This window comes from Haliotis rufescens, unplaced genomic scaffold (genome assembly GCF_023055435.1).
Source record: "Haliotis rufescens isolate VD_foot unplaced genomic scaffold, xgHalRufe1.0.p SCAF_9, whole genome shotgun sequence".
In the NCBI taxonomy this organism is placed as follows: domain Eukaryota; kingdom Metazoa; phylum Mollusca; class Gastropoda; order Lepetellida; family Haliotidae; genus Haliotis; species Haliotis rufescens.
This window is the reverse complement of record NW_025964383.1, coordinates 47,402,777-47,418,715: the sequence shown is the minus strand read 5'-3', so window position 1 is coordinate 47,418,715 and position 15,939 is coordinate 47,402,777. Positions and strand designations below refer to the sequence as shown.

Genomic DNA, 15,939 nt, shown 5'->3' with positions numbered 1-15,939 from the left:
GGACTAAATATTTTTCAGTGGAACGCCAATGGACTCACCTCCCACGGCCATGAACTAAAAACTAAATTTAAACTAAATAAAGGCCCTCACATTGCTTGTATACAGGAAACCAAATTCTCAAAAAAATCCAAATTCACACTACCTAACTACAACTCAGTTAGAACTGACAGAGCTAAACCGAAAACAAGAAGAGCCGCAGGAGGACTAATCATATTTATCAGGGAAGATATAAATTACTTAGAAATAAAAATAGACACCCCAAACCTAGAAGCCAACGGAATTAAAATCACATTACATAACCGCACATAAACATCATAAATATTTACCACTGGGCGGAACAAAAAGTCCAACCTGAGGATCTAAACAAACTACTCCAAAATAAGCGATAAATCTACTATATTCCTAGGAGACTTTAAGGCTCACCATCCTACATGGAGCATAGATGATAAAATAGATAATCATGGCAAATTAATCTCCGAATGGATAGAAACAAACGACCTAGTACTCCTTAATAGCAACCAACCCACGAGGTACGATAAGATAAACCAAAAAATGTCGGCTATCGACCTAACCATAAGCACCGCAGATCTAGCCCAAAGCACTCAATGGGAAGTGCACGACGTCCCGCTAGGTAGTGACCACTTCCCCATAAACATAACCATAGGAAATACAAACGTACCAATCCAAACAGAAAACCAAGAAAGAAATAAAATAATAAATTCCATTACAATGAAGCTTACTGGGACCAATTCCAAGATATCTGCAACGAAGCTAACTTAAACGAAATAGAAAATAATGATCCAGAAACCTATTGTAAAAACCTAACAGACTATATAATAAACACAGCCCAAACCTCCATCCCCTTCAAAACATCTAAGACAGGCAAACTGACGGTACCATGGTGGAATGAGGAAATAGAACAGACTAGACGAAAACGTAAATCAGCCTTCAATAAAGCAAAACGCGACGACAAATATTTAAACATAGCCCACGAACTAAACCACCAGGTTCAAAAACTAGTCCAAATAAGCCAAAAGTAGAGACTGGAAAAAATTGTGCGAAGGTTTAAATAACCGTACAGATGCCAGAACGGTCTGGCGCAAAATCCGCGCCATTAGAGGCTTAAAACGACATAAAAAAAACCTAACATTAACAACTCAACCAACCCCGCCAAAAAAAGCAAATAATCTCGCCAACCACTTTTCGGCCGTTAGCAGTAACACCAACTTCAGTAAAAAATTCCAAGATAAACTTAAAACAGAAAACAAACCCACAAAAGAACCAAACAATAACAATCTAGAAATAAATCAACCCTACACAATGGAGGAGCTCCTCTACGTAATCCAAAACAGGAAAAAGGGCACAGCCCCAGGATTAGACCTAACTTCTCACCAAATAATTAAAAAAAATCCCCCTAAATCTACTCAAGGCACTACTCAAACTATACAATCTCATCTACCTAAACGGACAGGTTCCTACTCCCTGGAAACAGGCCCTAGTCATACCAATCCCTAAACCTAATAAACCAGCTAATCAAGCTAACTCATATAGACCAATATCCCTAACTTCAAACTTATGTAAAGTAATGGAATCAATGGCTAAAAATAGATTACAACATTTCTTAACCCAAAATAACATCATAAACCCAGATCAAAGCGGTTTCACTCCTGGCCGCCCAACCCTAGATAACCTCGCCCGACTAGAACAAGATATTAAGACAGGACAACTAAATAAACAATATACCACAGGCATCTTCTTAGACTTCTCTAAAGCTTTCGACATGGTATGGCACCATGGGCTAATACAAAAACTTAAAAAAATAGGACTCAAAGGTCAGATAATAAACTACATCCAGGACTTCCTAAACAATCATAAAATAACCGTGGGTATAGACCAAACTCTATCGGACCAATGTCCCCTAGAAAATGGCGCTCCACAGGGCAGTATCCTCAGCCCCACCCTCTTCAATATAATGATAAACGATCTATTCGAGGACCTATCCCCTAAAGTAAACACATCAAAATTCGCAGATGATGGAGCCATCTGGATCCGCACTAAAAGCATGAACATGGCCAAAAATTTACTCCAAAAATCTCTTAATAAAATACAACAATGGGCTGACAAATGGGGCTTCTCCCTTAACTCAGAAAAAAAACAGGAATAGTATTCAAACATAAAAACATGAAACCCGCCTCCCCAATCCTCCAGCTAAACAATCAAACAATCAAATTTCAAAAACAAACCAAATTCTTAGGACTTATTTTCGATGAACATCTCACCTGGGATGCTCACATACAAAACCTAACAACTAAATGCAGTAAAGACCTAAACACCCTAAGATGCCTAACTGGCTCTAACTGGGGAGCCTCCAAAGATACTCTCCTCTCTCTCTACATATCACTAATTAGATCAAAACTAGACTACGGCTGTGCCATATACAACACCCTAAACAACTCTCTATCTCAAAAACTTGACTCAATACAATATCAGGCTCTCAAACTAATTACACGCACCCAACATGGCACCTCCTACACCTCACTTCAGGCTTTAACAGGAGAAATGCCGCTAAGTCTACGCAGGGAACAGCTAAGCTTAAGTTTCTGGGCCTCGTCCCAATCAAACCCTCTCATCCAAAACTTAATAAACCAAAACATCAGCCCTAAAAACCAAGCTCTAGCTCGTAAACACCCCTTACTTACCCCAATATCCCAAAGTATAACAAACTACCTAAATGAACACCAAATTACAAATCTTAAACAAAACTGCAAACAATCAAATATATTCACCCCTAAACTTAAAATACCCAAAATAGACACAACACTAGCTAGCCAAATAAATAAACAAACCGACCCAAACATAGCTAAAACTACCACACTAGCATACATACACGAAAATTGGCCAAATTGGTGTCACATTTACACGGACGGATCCTCAGATCCGACCTCCAAACACACGGGTTTCGGAGTCCATACCACACAACCAACTAAAACCACACAATCCTTCCGACTCCCAAATAACCAATCAATATTCACGGCAGAACTAATGGGTATGGCCTCAGCCCTCCATAATCAAGAATCCAAAAACCACAAAAAAATCCTAATACTTACCGACTCCCTAAGTGGACTGCAGGCCCTCCAAAACAAAAATACCAAAAACCGACCTAAATTAATAAATCAAATACTTAAAAGCTCCAACGACCTAACTAAGGCAGGCAAACAAATAACCTTCTTGTGGATACCCGCCCACGTAGGAATATACGGTAATGAAAACGCCGATAAAGCAGCTAAACTATCCCTCAAAATCCCAGAAATAAGTTTAAACTTACACATCTCAAAATCAGAAATTAAAAGTGTAAACAAGCAAAAAATCACAATAAAATGGCATAACCTATATCTAAACTCAAATAGCCAAATCAAAAAAGTGCTCGGCAAACCACTAACCAAACCAAAAATTCTCAATCCATAAAAAAAAAATCGACAGAGTAATCACTAAACTCCAAACAGGACACACCAACCTAAATAACCACCTAACAAAAATAAAAAAAACACACTACAGGTAACTGCCCACACTGCAAACAACTAGAAACCCCAGAACACGCACTCATCCACTGCACACACTACCTCACACATCGAACCGCATTACAAACCACCCTCAATCTAAACAAGGCTCTCACTCTAGAAGTAATACTAAACCCACAAAATAAACTAGAAAACTTCAAGGCCTTAGGCGTATTCTTAATCAAAACGGAACTAATAAAACGCATCTAAAAACATAATAACCTGCCAAATCAAAATCACATAAACAAACAAACATCCACCATACCCAGCTCCCTTAGTTCTCCTCCCCAACCCCAGCGGCATCTATTCCAAATCTCAAAATTCCCAAATTATATATAAACAACCCCTAAAGCCCCCTCTTGGGTTGCACAGACCACCTTCGCCCCTTTCGGAAACACATTAAATGGCCTGGCCGGGTCCGTGTGCGAAATACGCATCAGTCGGAAAGCGCACGTTAAATCTCCAAAGTAAGTAAGTAAGTAAGTACCCCCATTCAGTCTTGCTTGTCAACGGTATAAGGATCTATACCGAAACGTCGCTTTTCACAGTATTAAAAAGTTGTTATCCATACAATTGTGTCTATCAGGTCGTTATAATTACAAATACAGTTTTAATGTTCCAAACACATGATGTTCAACACATACCTGCCAGTTGTGCTTGTTGGAGCTCGTGCAGTTTTTCCAATTGTTCCGACTGCTTTTGCTGCAGGGCTGCTACAATCCGGTCAAATTCCTAAGAAATTCAAACGTATTTCGATAAGTACCCCGTTTCTGTCCTGTATAATAATTCCAACATGTAAATCAAATATTCGTATTTTCGAATGCAATTTCGTTTTATTTTACACTGCAAACTTAAATATAAGATACCTTAATACCTAAAACATCAGAAACCGACTAATTAACATTCTGTTATAATGGTGTGTGTGTGTGCGTGCGTGTGTGCGTGTCTGTGCGTGTGCGTGTGTGTGTGTGAGAGAGTCTGTGTGCGTGTGTGTTAGTGTTTGAGACTTAAAGGCTCACATACTAGTATACAATTTACTTGCTGGCAGTATGCCATTCATATGATTCCTGATAATCACGTGTTTACCTCTTTATTCACGTATCCCTTGGCTTGGTAACCAGTTTCAAGCAACTGCGGAGGATCTAAAATACAACCAATATGAATAGTGTTCTGTTCATCTCGGGGAAACAATATGTTTTGTGTTTCTACGCCTTTTAACAAGTTATGAAAATATCAAGGAATGTGTCTTACACAGGTCGGGTATTACATATATCTTATAAGAATGGGTTAAATAGGGCTCCAAGCCAGAATGGCCGACAACACTATTATAATCATCGGTTTTATTAGGGCTCAAAGCCGAACATCTTAACTGACTGTAAAATTCCAGTAACCACCCTTGCCGATACTAGGACGGAATCAGAATAATCAATAGGAACAGAACTTCAGGAAATAGACTGAAATAGGAAGAGTAATTACAATAGAAATTTCAAGAAAACCATCCTATTCAGGCAAAATGTATTAATGGCCTCATCTAATGTACGTAGAGGTTTAAATACTCGTTAAGACATCCAGCCTTTCCGACCAACAGCAACATGACAGCAACCAAGACGCTCATCACCAACATGACGGCAGACGTCTAGACACGTTCATCAGCAACATGACAGCAGCTCAGCCTCCCCGTTCAGCAGCAACATAACAACAGCCTACTCCATCATCAGCAACATGACAGCCTTCGACCCGTTCCTCAGCAAAATGACAACAGCTGAGCCTCCCCGATCATCAGCAACCCGACCCGTTCATCAACAACATGACAGCATCCGACCCGACCCGTTCATCAGTAACATGACAGCAGCCAACCAAACCCATTCTCAGCAACATGACAGCACTCCACCCTCCCCGATTGTCAGCAAAATGACAGCATCCGACTCGACCAGTTCATCAACAGCATGGCAGCAGGCGAGGCGACCGGTTCATCAGCAACATGACAGCAGCCAACTCGACCCGATCATCAGCATTATGAGAGCAGCCAAGCCTACCCGATCATCAGCAACATGACAGCAGACGTCCGGACACGTTCATCAGCAACATTACCGCAGCCGACCCGACCCGTTCATCAATCACATGACAGAAGCCGAGGCGACCCGTTCATCAGCAAGATGACCGCAGCCGACCCGACCCGTTCATCAGAAGCATGAGAGCAGATGACCCGACCCGATCATCAGCAACATGACAGCAGCCCAGCCTCCCTGTTCATCAGCAGCATTACAGCAGCCCAGCCTCCCCGTTCATCAGTAACATGACCGCAGCCGACCCGACACGTTCACCAGCAAGATGACAACATCCGACCCCACTCATTCATCAGTAGCATGACAGCAGCCCAACCTCCCCGATCACTGTAAATCTGTTACGACACCAGTTGTCAACGTTAAGGGGAGAAGGTTGATTGTGGTCATTGAGTAGAATGTCTGTGGGTACAAGTGGCGTCAAGCCACATTCTGTCAGACTGACTCCAATTGTCACTGATGCGTAGGTAACTTATAGTCGTAAGCACTAATGTCTCCCTCTTATTATTCAAGCTCGTTTTTAAAATAGAAATGCTGGACTTCACTATGTCTTTAAAACTTTATTTTTTATATATTTAAAATGGTTAGTTTATTGGGTTCAGGTTGTTGAATGCAGTGTCATTTATTGTGAAGTTCTGCCATCACAGAATTTAAGTACCATAAGATCATCACCATCCCAGAGACTGACAAGGGTAAAGCTGATGTCACCTTGGATACACCCGAATTAATACAGCTGGTTAGCAAATCTGTAGAAGACACCAATACCTACAAAATTCTCAAAAAAAGTCACAACAGCTAAATTGGAAAGGCAACACATGAACAAGTACACCATCCAAGAACTCCAAGAAATAAATAACACTGTATTTAACAAACTGAACCCCATAAACTCGCAGCCACCTTATGCCAGAGCCACTGTCAAAATCCAGAATACTTGTGTGTTCCAGAGACTCAGTGTTCTACAACACAGACCGGCACCTTGCCAAAGTACCAGCACCGTCGGGGAAAGGAGGAATATCATACATCAGCAATTCCAGTACCTTTGCCCGAAACATAAGGAAGCTAAGCTCATAGGTCGCATGGTCAGCTGAGATGTAGTTGACCTCTACACCAACATAACTCAAGCAAGCAGCCGTCCAAATTCTACAAAGCAAGTTACAGACCCGCATTGACTAGTTAGACGCTTCCCTCTCCATAGACAACATCACACGGTTAATCGCCTCCAGTTTCACCATCTCGTACTCCAAACGTATATACACCGACCAATACACATACTCATATATAATCATGCACAACTGCATACACAAACACACGTGCATGCAACTTGCTGTATGATTATCTTGTAAGACCGGATGACTTACCAATTTCCACGTGATCTTCTCTATATTCGACATCTACCCTGATGGCATTGACACGAGGATCCATGTCGTGAAGACATCGTAAGATCGTGTCCTTGACCTTCGCATGATCCTTCATCATCTTGACAGCATTCTCCCGGGACTCATGCTTGCATTCAAATATGAAGCTTCCTCGCCGCACGCGTTTCAATATACAACGATATGTATCTTCAAGCATATGCTTTAAGCTGGTAAATGTTGCGTTTGATGATGTCAGGTCCATTTCAAATTCATCTTGACCAAGTTTGCAAAACCAGTGTGTTTCTGATTTATATCCATCACTTTTACCAGGTGCCAAAAACAATACCGACTCGCTCTTGTTTCTCGTTTCACCTTCAAAGAAAAATATAAAAAACCATCTGTCTAAAAGTGACCTTTACAACATTTAGTGTATCAAAACGGATACATTTTAATGGAAACTTACTACCCCAAACTGAGGAGTTTCATTCATATATTGACTCTTCCTATTTTATTACTATGATGATTCTATTTTGTCAGTAAATTTTCAAAACATTTGACATCAGAGGCGGTGAAAGGGAATTATATCTCGCTTTAGTAATATTCGTGTTGAGTGCTGGTGATAAATGGAAATGAAACTGAAAATAATCAACGCATATAGGTTCTGTTCACAGACAGTTGACAAAGATTTCTATCATACCTGTCAACAATAATTAGTTGTGTGTTACTACAATCTATACTCTGATATCATGGATATTAAAAATAATGAAATCGACGACGGTCGTGAACAGTGCATGTTTCGAAATTAGGAACTCATCAAAAGGATAAAAAATATTGGGTAATAAGGAATTTATCACATTGGCATATGCACGTACTGATTTCATGACGCTCGTGTAAGAATTCATGTATTTCAATCTCTCTCGATCGGGAAATACAAGATTCCCAACACTTCAAATTCAGTATGAAACACATGCTCGAATAATTATGTGTTCATATTTGATCCAGGAGGTTGTGTAATGCAGCACCGTTTAGTCCTATGCTTCCATTTTACAGATTGTAGCTCAGCTCTAGTTTAATTGCATCAACCCCGCCTAATACATTACAACATTGAAACAGAAAGTCTTAAGCCTTTCACTGACTGAATAACAAAGTTACAAGTAGGTCCGGTTTCACAACATCCGTTCTACATTTAGGCAAATACATGCCCAGTGCAAAAACTTTGGAACAGAAAGTTCAATCACTCTAGCTGCCTCAATAACTAAACCATAAGCACTTCCGGTTTAACAACATCACTTAGGTTGCAGGTTGTTGTAACTGCCTTGAAAACAAAGTGATGATGCCTTACGATTGGATGACATAATTGATGGTTTGAGAGAATGCATGTCTAGTGCAAGACAAGTTTGGAAAATAAACGTACACTGACCTGAACCACGTGTTTTATTGCTGGTTCTGGCCGTTACAGCTACAGTTACACACACTGTTACGTGCATTACATGTATACAATACTGTCATTGCCATGTCTTGTATCAGTGTTATTCATGAACGAGAGTGGACCATGGAAATGGTGAAAATGGGTGACATTTAAACCAGTGCTATTAAAATTATTATCGCGTGTAAAACCACCTCATCCCCTTCTATTAGGTGACAGTGCTGTTGATAACTGGAAGTTATTCAAGCAGAAATGGAGAAATTATGAATTGCTTGTGAAGATATCTTCCTATAGTCCTTACTATCAAGTGGCCATTCTATTCAGCCCTCTTGGCGATGGAGTACTAAACTCCTACAACAGTTTTGAGTTTACAAGACAGACTTAGTGATGAAAACACAAGAACTATGAACGAAATCTTTGAGAAAAAATAAAACCTTTGAAAGATATAGGTTTTACAGCACAGTGCAAGATAAAGGTGACACATTTGAGACATTTCATGCCAATCTGAGATCACAAATTGAGACATGCCACTATTGTCCCATATATCTTCCATCTAAACTCAGAGACAGAATTGTTTTAGGTATTCGTGACCAGTCAACACAACAGTTATTACAGAGTGAGAGAAACCTTAACATTGAGAGATGTATTGACACTTTCAAAGATGCAGAGAACGCAAACACGCAGTTTTTTTATGCATACAGATCTGACGCAGATGTAGTAAATGTTGCAAGTAGGGCATACAAGCAGAAATTTGATAAACATGAAAAAAAACACAGTCAGTCAACTGATAAACCAAAGGTTGCTGATTGCAATTTTTGTAGAGAAACACATCAAATGAAGAAAAGTGTTTGCCCGACATAGGTGAAAATGCATATCAAATGTGGTAGACGTTAATTACTATCTAGTGAAATGTCAAAAGTCAGTGACAGTGAATGCTGTTGAAGAAGAGCTGACACTGAAAATGACGACAGGATCTGCACAGTGGAAATGACCCATAGTGATGAGCATTAAACCAACGAACCTAACAAATGCAGAATGATAGTGGAGAACATAGCAGTAGTATTTCTTGTTGACTCGGGAGGGAGCAACCTCCAATATTATCCCTCAGAGGAAGCTGACAGATTTTACTCGGAAAACTAAAGATCGCGTATTGCTCATGTGGAATAAGACAGCAATCGAGTGATCACTCTTTTAGGTACCTATCAAGCAGCTGTACTCAATCTAAAGAAGGAAGCAGTTCACTCAATCAACTTATTAAAATACTTCATGCCATTACTTGGTATTGAAACTGCAGTGGCCATGAAACTGATTCATGTCAGGAGAGACAACATGGAAGTTGCAGCTGTATCATCAAGCCAGTCTAGATTTGATGAAATGTACAACCCATTGTGGGATTTATAGAGATAGATAAATTTAATGGTGAAGTACACTTCTAGACTGACCCGAGTTCAACAGCAGAATACACTGAAGTGGACAATGTGACATTCTGTGCAATCAAATCCAACCAGTTGGACAGTATCCAGTGTGCAACACAACAAGAAACAACAGGACACAACACTCATTCAGCTAATGGACACAATAATGAAAGGTGACTAGGCAGTGTTACAGTGTTTCAGTTATACTATTATTATCCATTTCGTGATGAGCTCACTGTACAAGATAGCAACATCTTGCGTGGAGAAAGAGTGTTTTTTTCTACATCTATGCATCAGGAAATGAAGGTAAAAGTTCATGCAGGACATCCAGGTGTCAACTCCTGTCTTGGGAGAGCATCTCTTGGACACTCATATGACATCATCAGACATCAGACCACACATCAACTCTTATGTTGTTTGTTCGACAGACAGCAACAAACATAATCCAGAGTCTGTACGTCTCCGTTAAACCCCAAAAAGACCATGGGAGACAGTAGGCTGTGCCTCTTCTGACCTCAAGGTTACAACCACATGATTACTGTAGATTGTGTGAAGTTGTCTACCTTAGTGAGGTCACAGAATCCGAGGTTACAAACAAACTCAAGACCCACTTTGCCAGATACAGATGTCAAGTCACCTTCATACCAGATGGTCGCCCACAGTTCAGACGTTTTGCTCAAAAGTGGGGATTCACACACGACAAGTCCTGCCCTGGCACTAGCAAATCGAATGGCAGAGAAGCAGCTGTAAAAACGGGTAAAAATCGTGATAAAGAAACGCAAGGCATGTAAAGAGGCCCCCTGCATTGGTATGCTTAACCAGCAAAATACTCCAACTGAAGGCTTTGAAACTGGTCGTGTACAGAAGCAAACTAAAACCATGTCACCAACTGCTGAAGGAAGGTTCTCTGTATCCAGCAGCCAAAAGTATGTTATTGACAGGCGGAAAGCAATGGAATCTTTCAGAAAGGATGTCGGCGGATAACTAAAGCCACTGACAATAGGAGAACAAGTGAGAATGCAACCAGTCAACACAGGTAACAATGAATGGAAGCCATCAGTTGTTAGTTGACAGCAGAACTTTCGAGATCACTGAAGAAGCTGGCACCAAGTACCAGAGAAATAGACAACAACTCAGAAACACAAAACCTCAAAAGACACCAAATCTTCAGTTTCACAACTACATGTTTCATGTGCCAGTTTCAGTGTATTAGTAGCAGTAGTGTCAGAACAAGGCTAACAGTCCGTATCAAGAAAGCAGTGATAATAATAATAAAGTCAGCCAGTAAGTCCAGCAAAGACAGAAGTCTCAAACATTAAGCACTATGTCACTAGATCAGGAAGAGCTGTAAAGCCAGCGGATGAGTTGAACTTGTTATCTAGTCTGAATCTCAGATATGTGCCAAATGCAGATAATGAAAACTTATCGACAGTAGGGAATGTTCCTATCCATATTATTTAGTCCATGCACTCTTAATCTTGTTCGTATTATCTATGGGGTTATGTGCACTAAGTATTTTTTTGTTTTTCTTCTTTTGTTTTCACACGCGAGAGATGTACCAACTCTTAGTGACATGTACAATGTTTCTTCAGTTATATTCACAAGATAAAGTACCTATATTCTTGACGTCCTGCTCTGAGGATCTATTCTGCTCTCCTACCCAGCACCTCAAACTCATGTCTTTCACTTTTGAATAATTCTCGCGAATGAACTTTAAAAGTGTTTCCTTAACTTCCACGAACTTATTGACCATCTCAACAGCATCGACAAGAGTGTCATGTCCGAATGCAAATATCAAACACTGTTTCCTGTTCCGTATACTTGTAAGGGTAACATTGAGGCAGTCAGCAAATGTTTTTGGTAACCCCCTAATCGTGTACAGTTCTCTGTGAATTCGGAGGTCAAATGTCGCAGGAACAACCTCACAGTTCCATCTTGAGATGTGAGCCCTTGTGGGGATGTCTTTGTATTTGATTTCGAATTCATCATTATCCATGGTAACTGTGGGACAAGAGTGAAAATGTTGTATTAATGAATCAAACATAACACCTGCAATTATTCTTCTGGCTGACTAATGAACTCAACTAATATGAATGGCAACCTTGCCATGTACAGTTAACAGTATTCGTGATATCTCAAACGAAGCAGTCATACAATCATAAAACCGGAAATATTGTGAGTATACATGTACATTTATTTGCACATGTTCGTATCTTTACGAAAATCTAATATGTGATAAAATGGTCCCTCTTTTTTGTAATGTAGCGGCAGTGTTTGGTGTGTTAAGGGGCCTCCTTCAGACGTGCCAGGATTCGTGGATAATTTGTGACTCCCTGTTTATAAGGACCGCATAGGTTCGTAGTGGTAAACGCCGAGGACCTGCATCATTTTTTTCTGGTTTGCCTCTTACATTAAGCTGATATGAATGAAAATCTGTTGAAACAAGAGTTGAGCCCGATTCATACATCCACTTATCTTCACGCAACAGTTCATATTAATTTACACTCGGACAACTAAAAGGCAAATATAAACAACTTCAGAAAAAGTACCCTCAAATGAGACTTTCGATTTGGGCTGCTCAGATGTAGGACTTTTTAACTCCGCCATCCTTTTCGCATTTGCCTCCCTCTGTAATGAAATACCTTACGTCACAAGTTTGTACAAAAGAGTGACGTAACATCTTCTTATAAAATAACACATATTCTGAATGAAAGCAAGCACAACCGATGTCAACTTTAAAATTGTCACAAAAAAGAAAAAAAAACTATGACGGCATACAACTGAAGCTGATGCTAACTGACTTGATTTCAACATACCTGTGTGTCGACAAAGTCAAATCACAACCACTTCCAAGCGAGTCTGCAACACAACTGCAACTGTTGTGTTGTAACTGAGCCCGGGTGCTGGCTTGTTTGTTGTTGGCAACACAACCTCTGTTCAGACAATAAAGAATAGCTGGTATTGTGTGCAGTTTGTATACAACAACCAGACTTGCATGTTTAAGCATGCATGTCTCTTGTATTGAAAAAGAAAGAAAGAACAAAATAAGAGCTTACCCTACAACTTCGTTGACATGTTGCCATACGTTTATAATACATTTAATCAATGGCTTATATAAAAACATGGTTTTGTACTTGTACATGGACCCGTGAAGATCCGGGGTAGAATAGGTCTTCAGCAACCTATGCTTGCCGTAACAGGCGACTATGTTTGTCGTAAAAGGCGACTAACGGGATCGGGTGGTCTGGCTCGCTGACTTGGTTGATGCATGTCATCGATCCGAATAGAGTGGACCGATGCTCATGACATCAGTCACTGGATTGTCTGGTCCAGACTCAATTATTTAAAGACGGCCGTCATATAGCTGGAATATTGCTGCGTACAGCGTTAAACAACCAACCAACCAACCAACTTGTACATGGCTGAAACTGTATTTATTTGTATCTGCTCAAGTACCTCATTCATGTCAGATATATTCAACTCTTGCATGGCCTATGATATAGCCATTGACAAACACACTAGTTTCTTAAATGCCTATCACTTCAGGACACAGGTAAATTACACGTTCTATTAATGTTACAACTTTAAGCAAGTGATGATATATAAAGAAACATCGTATCATCAAGTATTCATATGCTGCACACGAAAATGCGCAGCACTTAAAGGTCATTATAATTAAACTAAAATATAAGTGAGATTCTCCAGTACAACTCAGCTGCGTCCACAATCGTCGCAGTCTCTTCAATTAGATAACACTTGAGCATCATATTATCAGGACAAAATCAAAACAATAGTTTCCCATCATCTCATCTCGTACAAATTTGCCAAACCAAAAGAGTAAGTGTTGTTATATATATCAAAGTCATCCAGTATGTTATCTCCTGTTATATCAAATGTAAGATGGAATAATACCATCACAATATAACCATCCAAAATAGGGGAGGAGCTAGCACTTGAAGATGAGCCAACACTCTGGAGTTTGTTTTTGGTTGTTTTGTTTTTTTGCAATATCCCAGCTATACTCGGGTAGCTTGACTTTCATTAATGTTTGAACTCTGCAAGTGACATCTAAGTCAGCTCGTGTTTCCTTGACTTAATTATATATTAAGGATAGTGCATGTAGCACCTGGAATTAAGTGCTTTCTTTCTTTTGATTATTGTACAGAGTGAAATATAGGCCTTTTTGCCTAAGTACATACCATACGACTGGATGATATTAAGATTGAACAACAGCTGACACTGTAAACATAATATCACTTCTTTTCCTTGTAGCTGCGACTTCATGTAGACGTGGCTGCAGTTTGGTGATTCTTCGTAAGTCAGTTAAGAAACTGAAATATTAATTTGTTGACTGGCTATAGAAACGTTGAATTGTATTGGTCTTCTAAAAAGACACTATAACACAATCTTGGTATGGTACTATTGTTTTTTTGTAGATGTGAAAACACATTATGTGTCAAAACATACTAACATCTAAATGGTGATTACTTTGAGTAATAATTTAACATAGTTAATATACATTTACCTGTTACATCACTCTATCTGTATATTTTATTGCATTGCCTAATTTGGCTACACATACATAAAATGTAGCACTAGAATTATAACACATAGTACATATCTTCAAGTAAAGTTTGGTACTAATTGTATATATCATATGCACACGCATACACCATGAAAAATAAGTTTTAAGTGATTCCGTGACTTTGGAATGGCTAACCAAGCAATTGTTTATAAACAGAAAGAAATTAAGCTCCTGCCCTCTTACAAACTACTTTTTCATGATTGATTTGAAAATAACAAGATTCGGGCTAATGTAGCATTATTGCGCTGAAGATGTCACTGATTCTGTATCGTTGTCTACAGTTGTTTGTGTTTCAATGATAAATACCAGTCTGTGAAGTTGTTACAGTTAAAATATGTTTATTTATAAAGCAATCGCACATAGGTGTTTAAGTGTATACATCTAAACACGCAAAAGATGTCAATTCTTAAATATTTATTCCATTGTTTATTTATCCCATAAGTTGCTTAAGATGTTCAGGACAACCAACTTCGTCTTTATAACGTTTAGATGAAAAAGTGTTATTGGGGAGGCATGTCCTCAACACAACAAGGCGGTCGTCAAGGGCCCTCTACTGCCCCTTTTGGAGTCGCTTGGCCACGCCTGCTTGTAGCTGCAAAATGGTGATTTCTGCAGTCGACTGTTCTCTCAATGATAGTACCTCTACCCGTCATATAGCTGGCATATTGCTGAGTCCGTCATTAAACAACAAACAAACAATTTAAGCTCAAACTTTGGCTAGCTGACAAAGCGGCTATTTTCGAGTGACACCATGGTTGGTGGGTCTTGGGTTCTTTATCCTCGCAACACTTGTAGACAAGGTAGACACAATTTTATGGATAACAACTTCTTTTATACTGTAAAAAGCGACGTTTTGGTATAGATCCTTCTACCGTTGTCAAGCAAGACTGAATGAGGGACTTAGTACAGAATATATATAGTTGGGGGAGGATTAACAGTAGACGATTAACAGTTACAACAATTGCATATATGAGTGGGATAACATAGGTAAGGTGTTGACAACAAGGATGTCCATGCAAACAAGTTCATGTGGTTGTGATGTTGTAAAATTCACTGGAGGTGCACGGATCACAGGACTGCACATCCACTTCAACATCTTTGGTCATTAGAACCTTTCCCTTAAGAGAGAAACTGTTCTGTCTCTGCCTGGATGAACAACATTGTCTGCGCAGCACTGCACCTCCACATATACTAGATAAGACAAGTTGCAGCTGTCTTGGTTGTGTTATATGAAGTACTCCTCTGTGCAGCTGCGTCAGTGGAAAGTTCTTGATGAGGGATGTCATATGACTGTCTCCAGTGTATTGATTTCTGCCTGGTCTGATGCTACATTCCAAGTGGTCAATAATGGTAGCCAGGGATGGATCTCTCAGCTGTGATCTTCTCCAGTCCTTGGGGTTTGACATCACACTTCCCCTCGTGTATGTCGATATCATCCTCATCTATGACTTGTGTTGACAAGCATATACTTTCCACAAAGTTAGGAACTTGGATGACGTTGCAGATGGCTTCACAGTGGATAATTCCTCTATTAGTAA

The 15,939-nt window shown here is 39.7% G+C and overlaps 1 protein-coding gene across 4 annotated transcripts in view; it reads right to left on the bottom strand.

Moving 5' to 3' along the window:
• LOC124127331 overlaps positions 1-12,693 on the bottom strand; it is a 36,921-nt gene extending 24,228 nt beyond the window's left edge. For all 4 annotated transcript variants that reach the window (XM_048390327.1, XM_048390330.1, XM_048390328.1 and 1 more), the window contains exons 1-6: positions 12,633-12,693; positions 12,366-12,444; positions 11,431-11,817; positions 6,979-7,347; positions 4,644-4,699; positions 4,202-4,289 (exon numbers count right to left, since the gene is read on the bottom strand). In XM_048390327.1, the coding sequence (XP_048246284.1) occupies positions 4,202-4,289; positions 4,644-4,699; positions 6,979-7,347; positions 11,431-11,817; positions 12,366-12,423 (958 nt within the window). In that variant the 5' untranslated portion in view covers positions 12,424-12,444; positions 12,633-12,693. The remainder of the gene's footprint in view (positions 1-4,201; positions 4,290-4,643; positions 4,700-6,978; positions 7,348-11,430; positions 11,818-12,365; positions 12,445-12,632) is intronic.
• Positions 12,694-15,939: the final 3,246 nt, after the last annotated feature.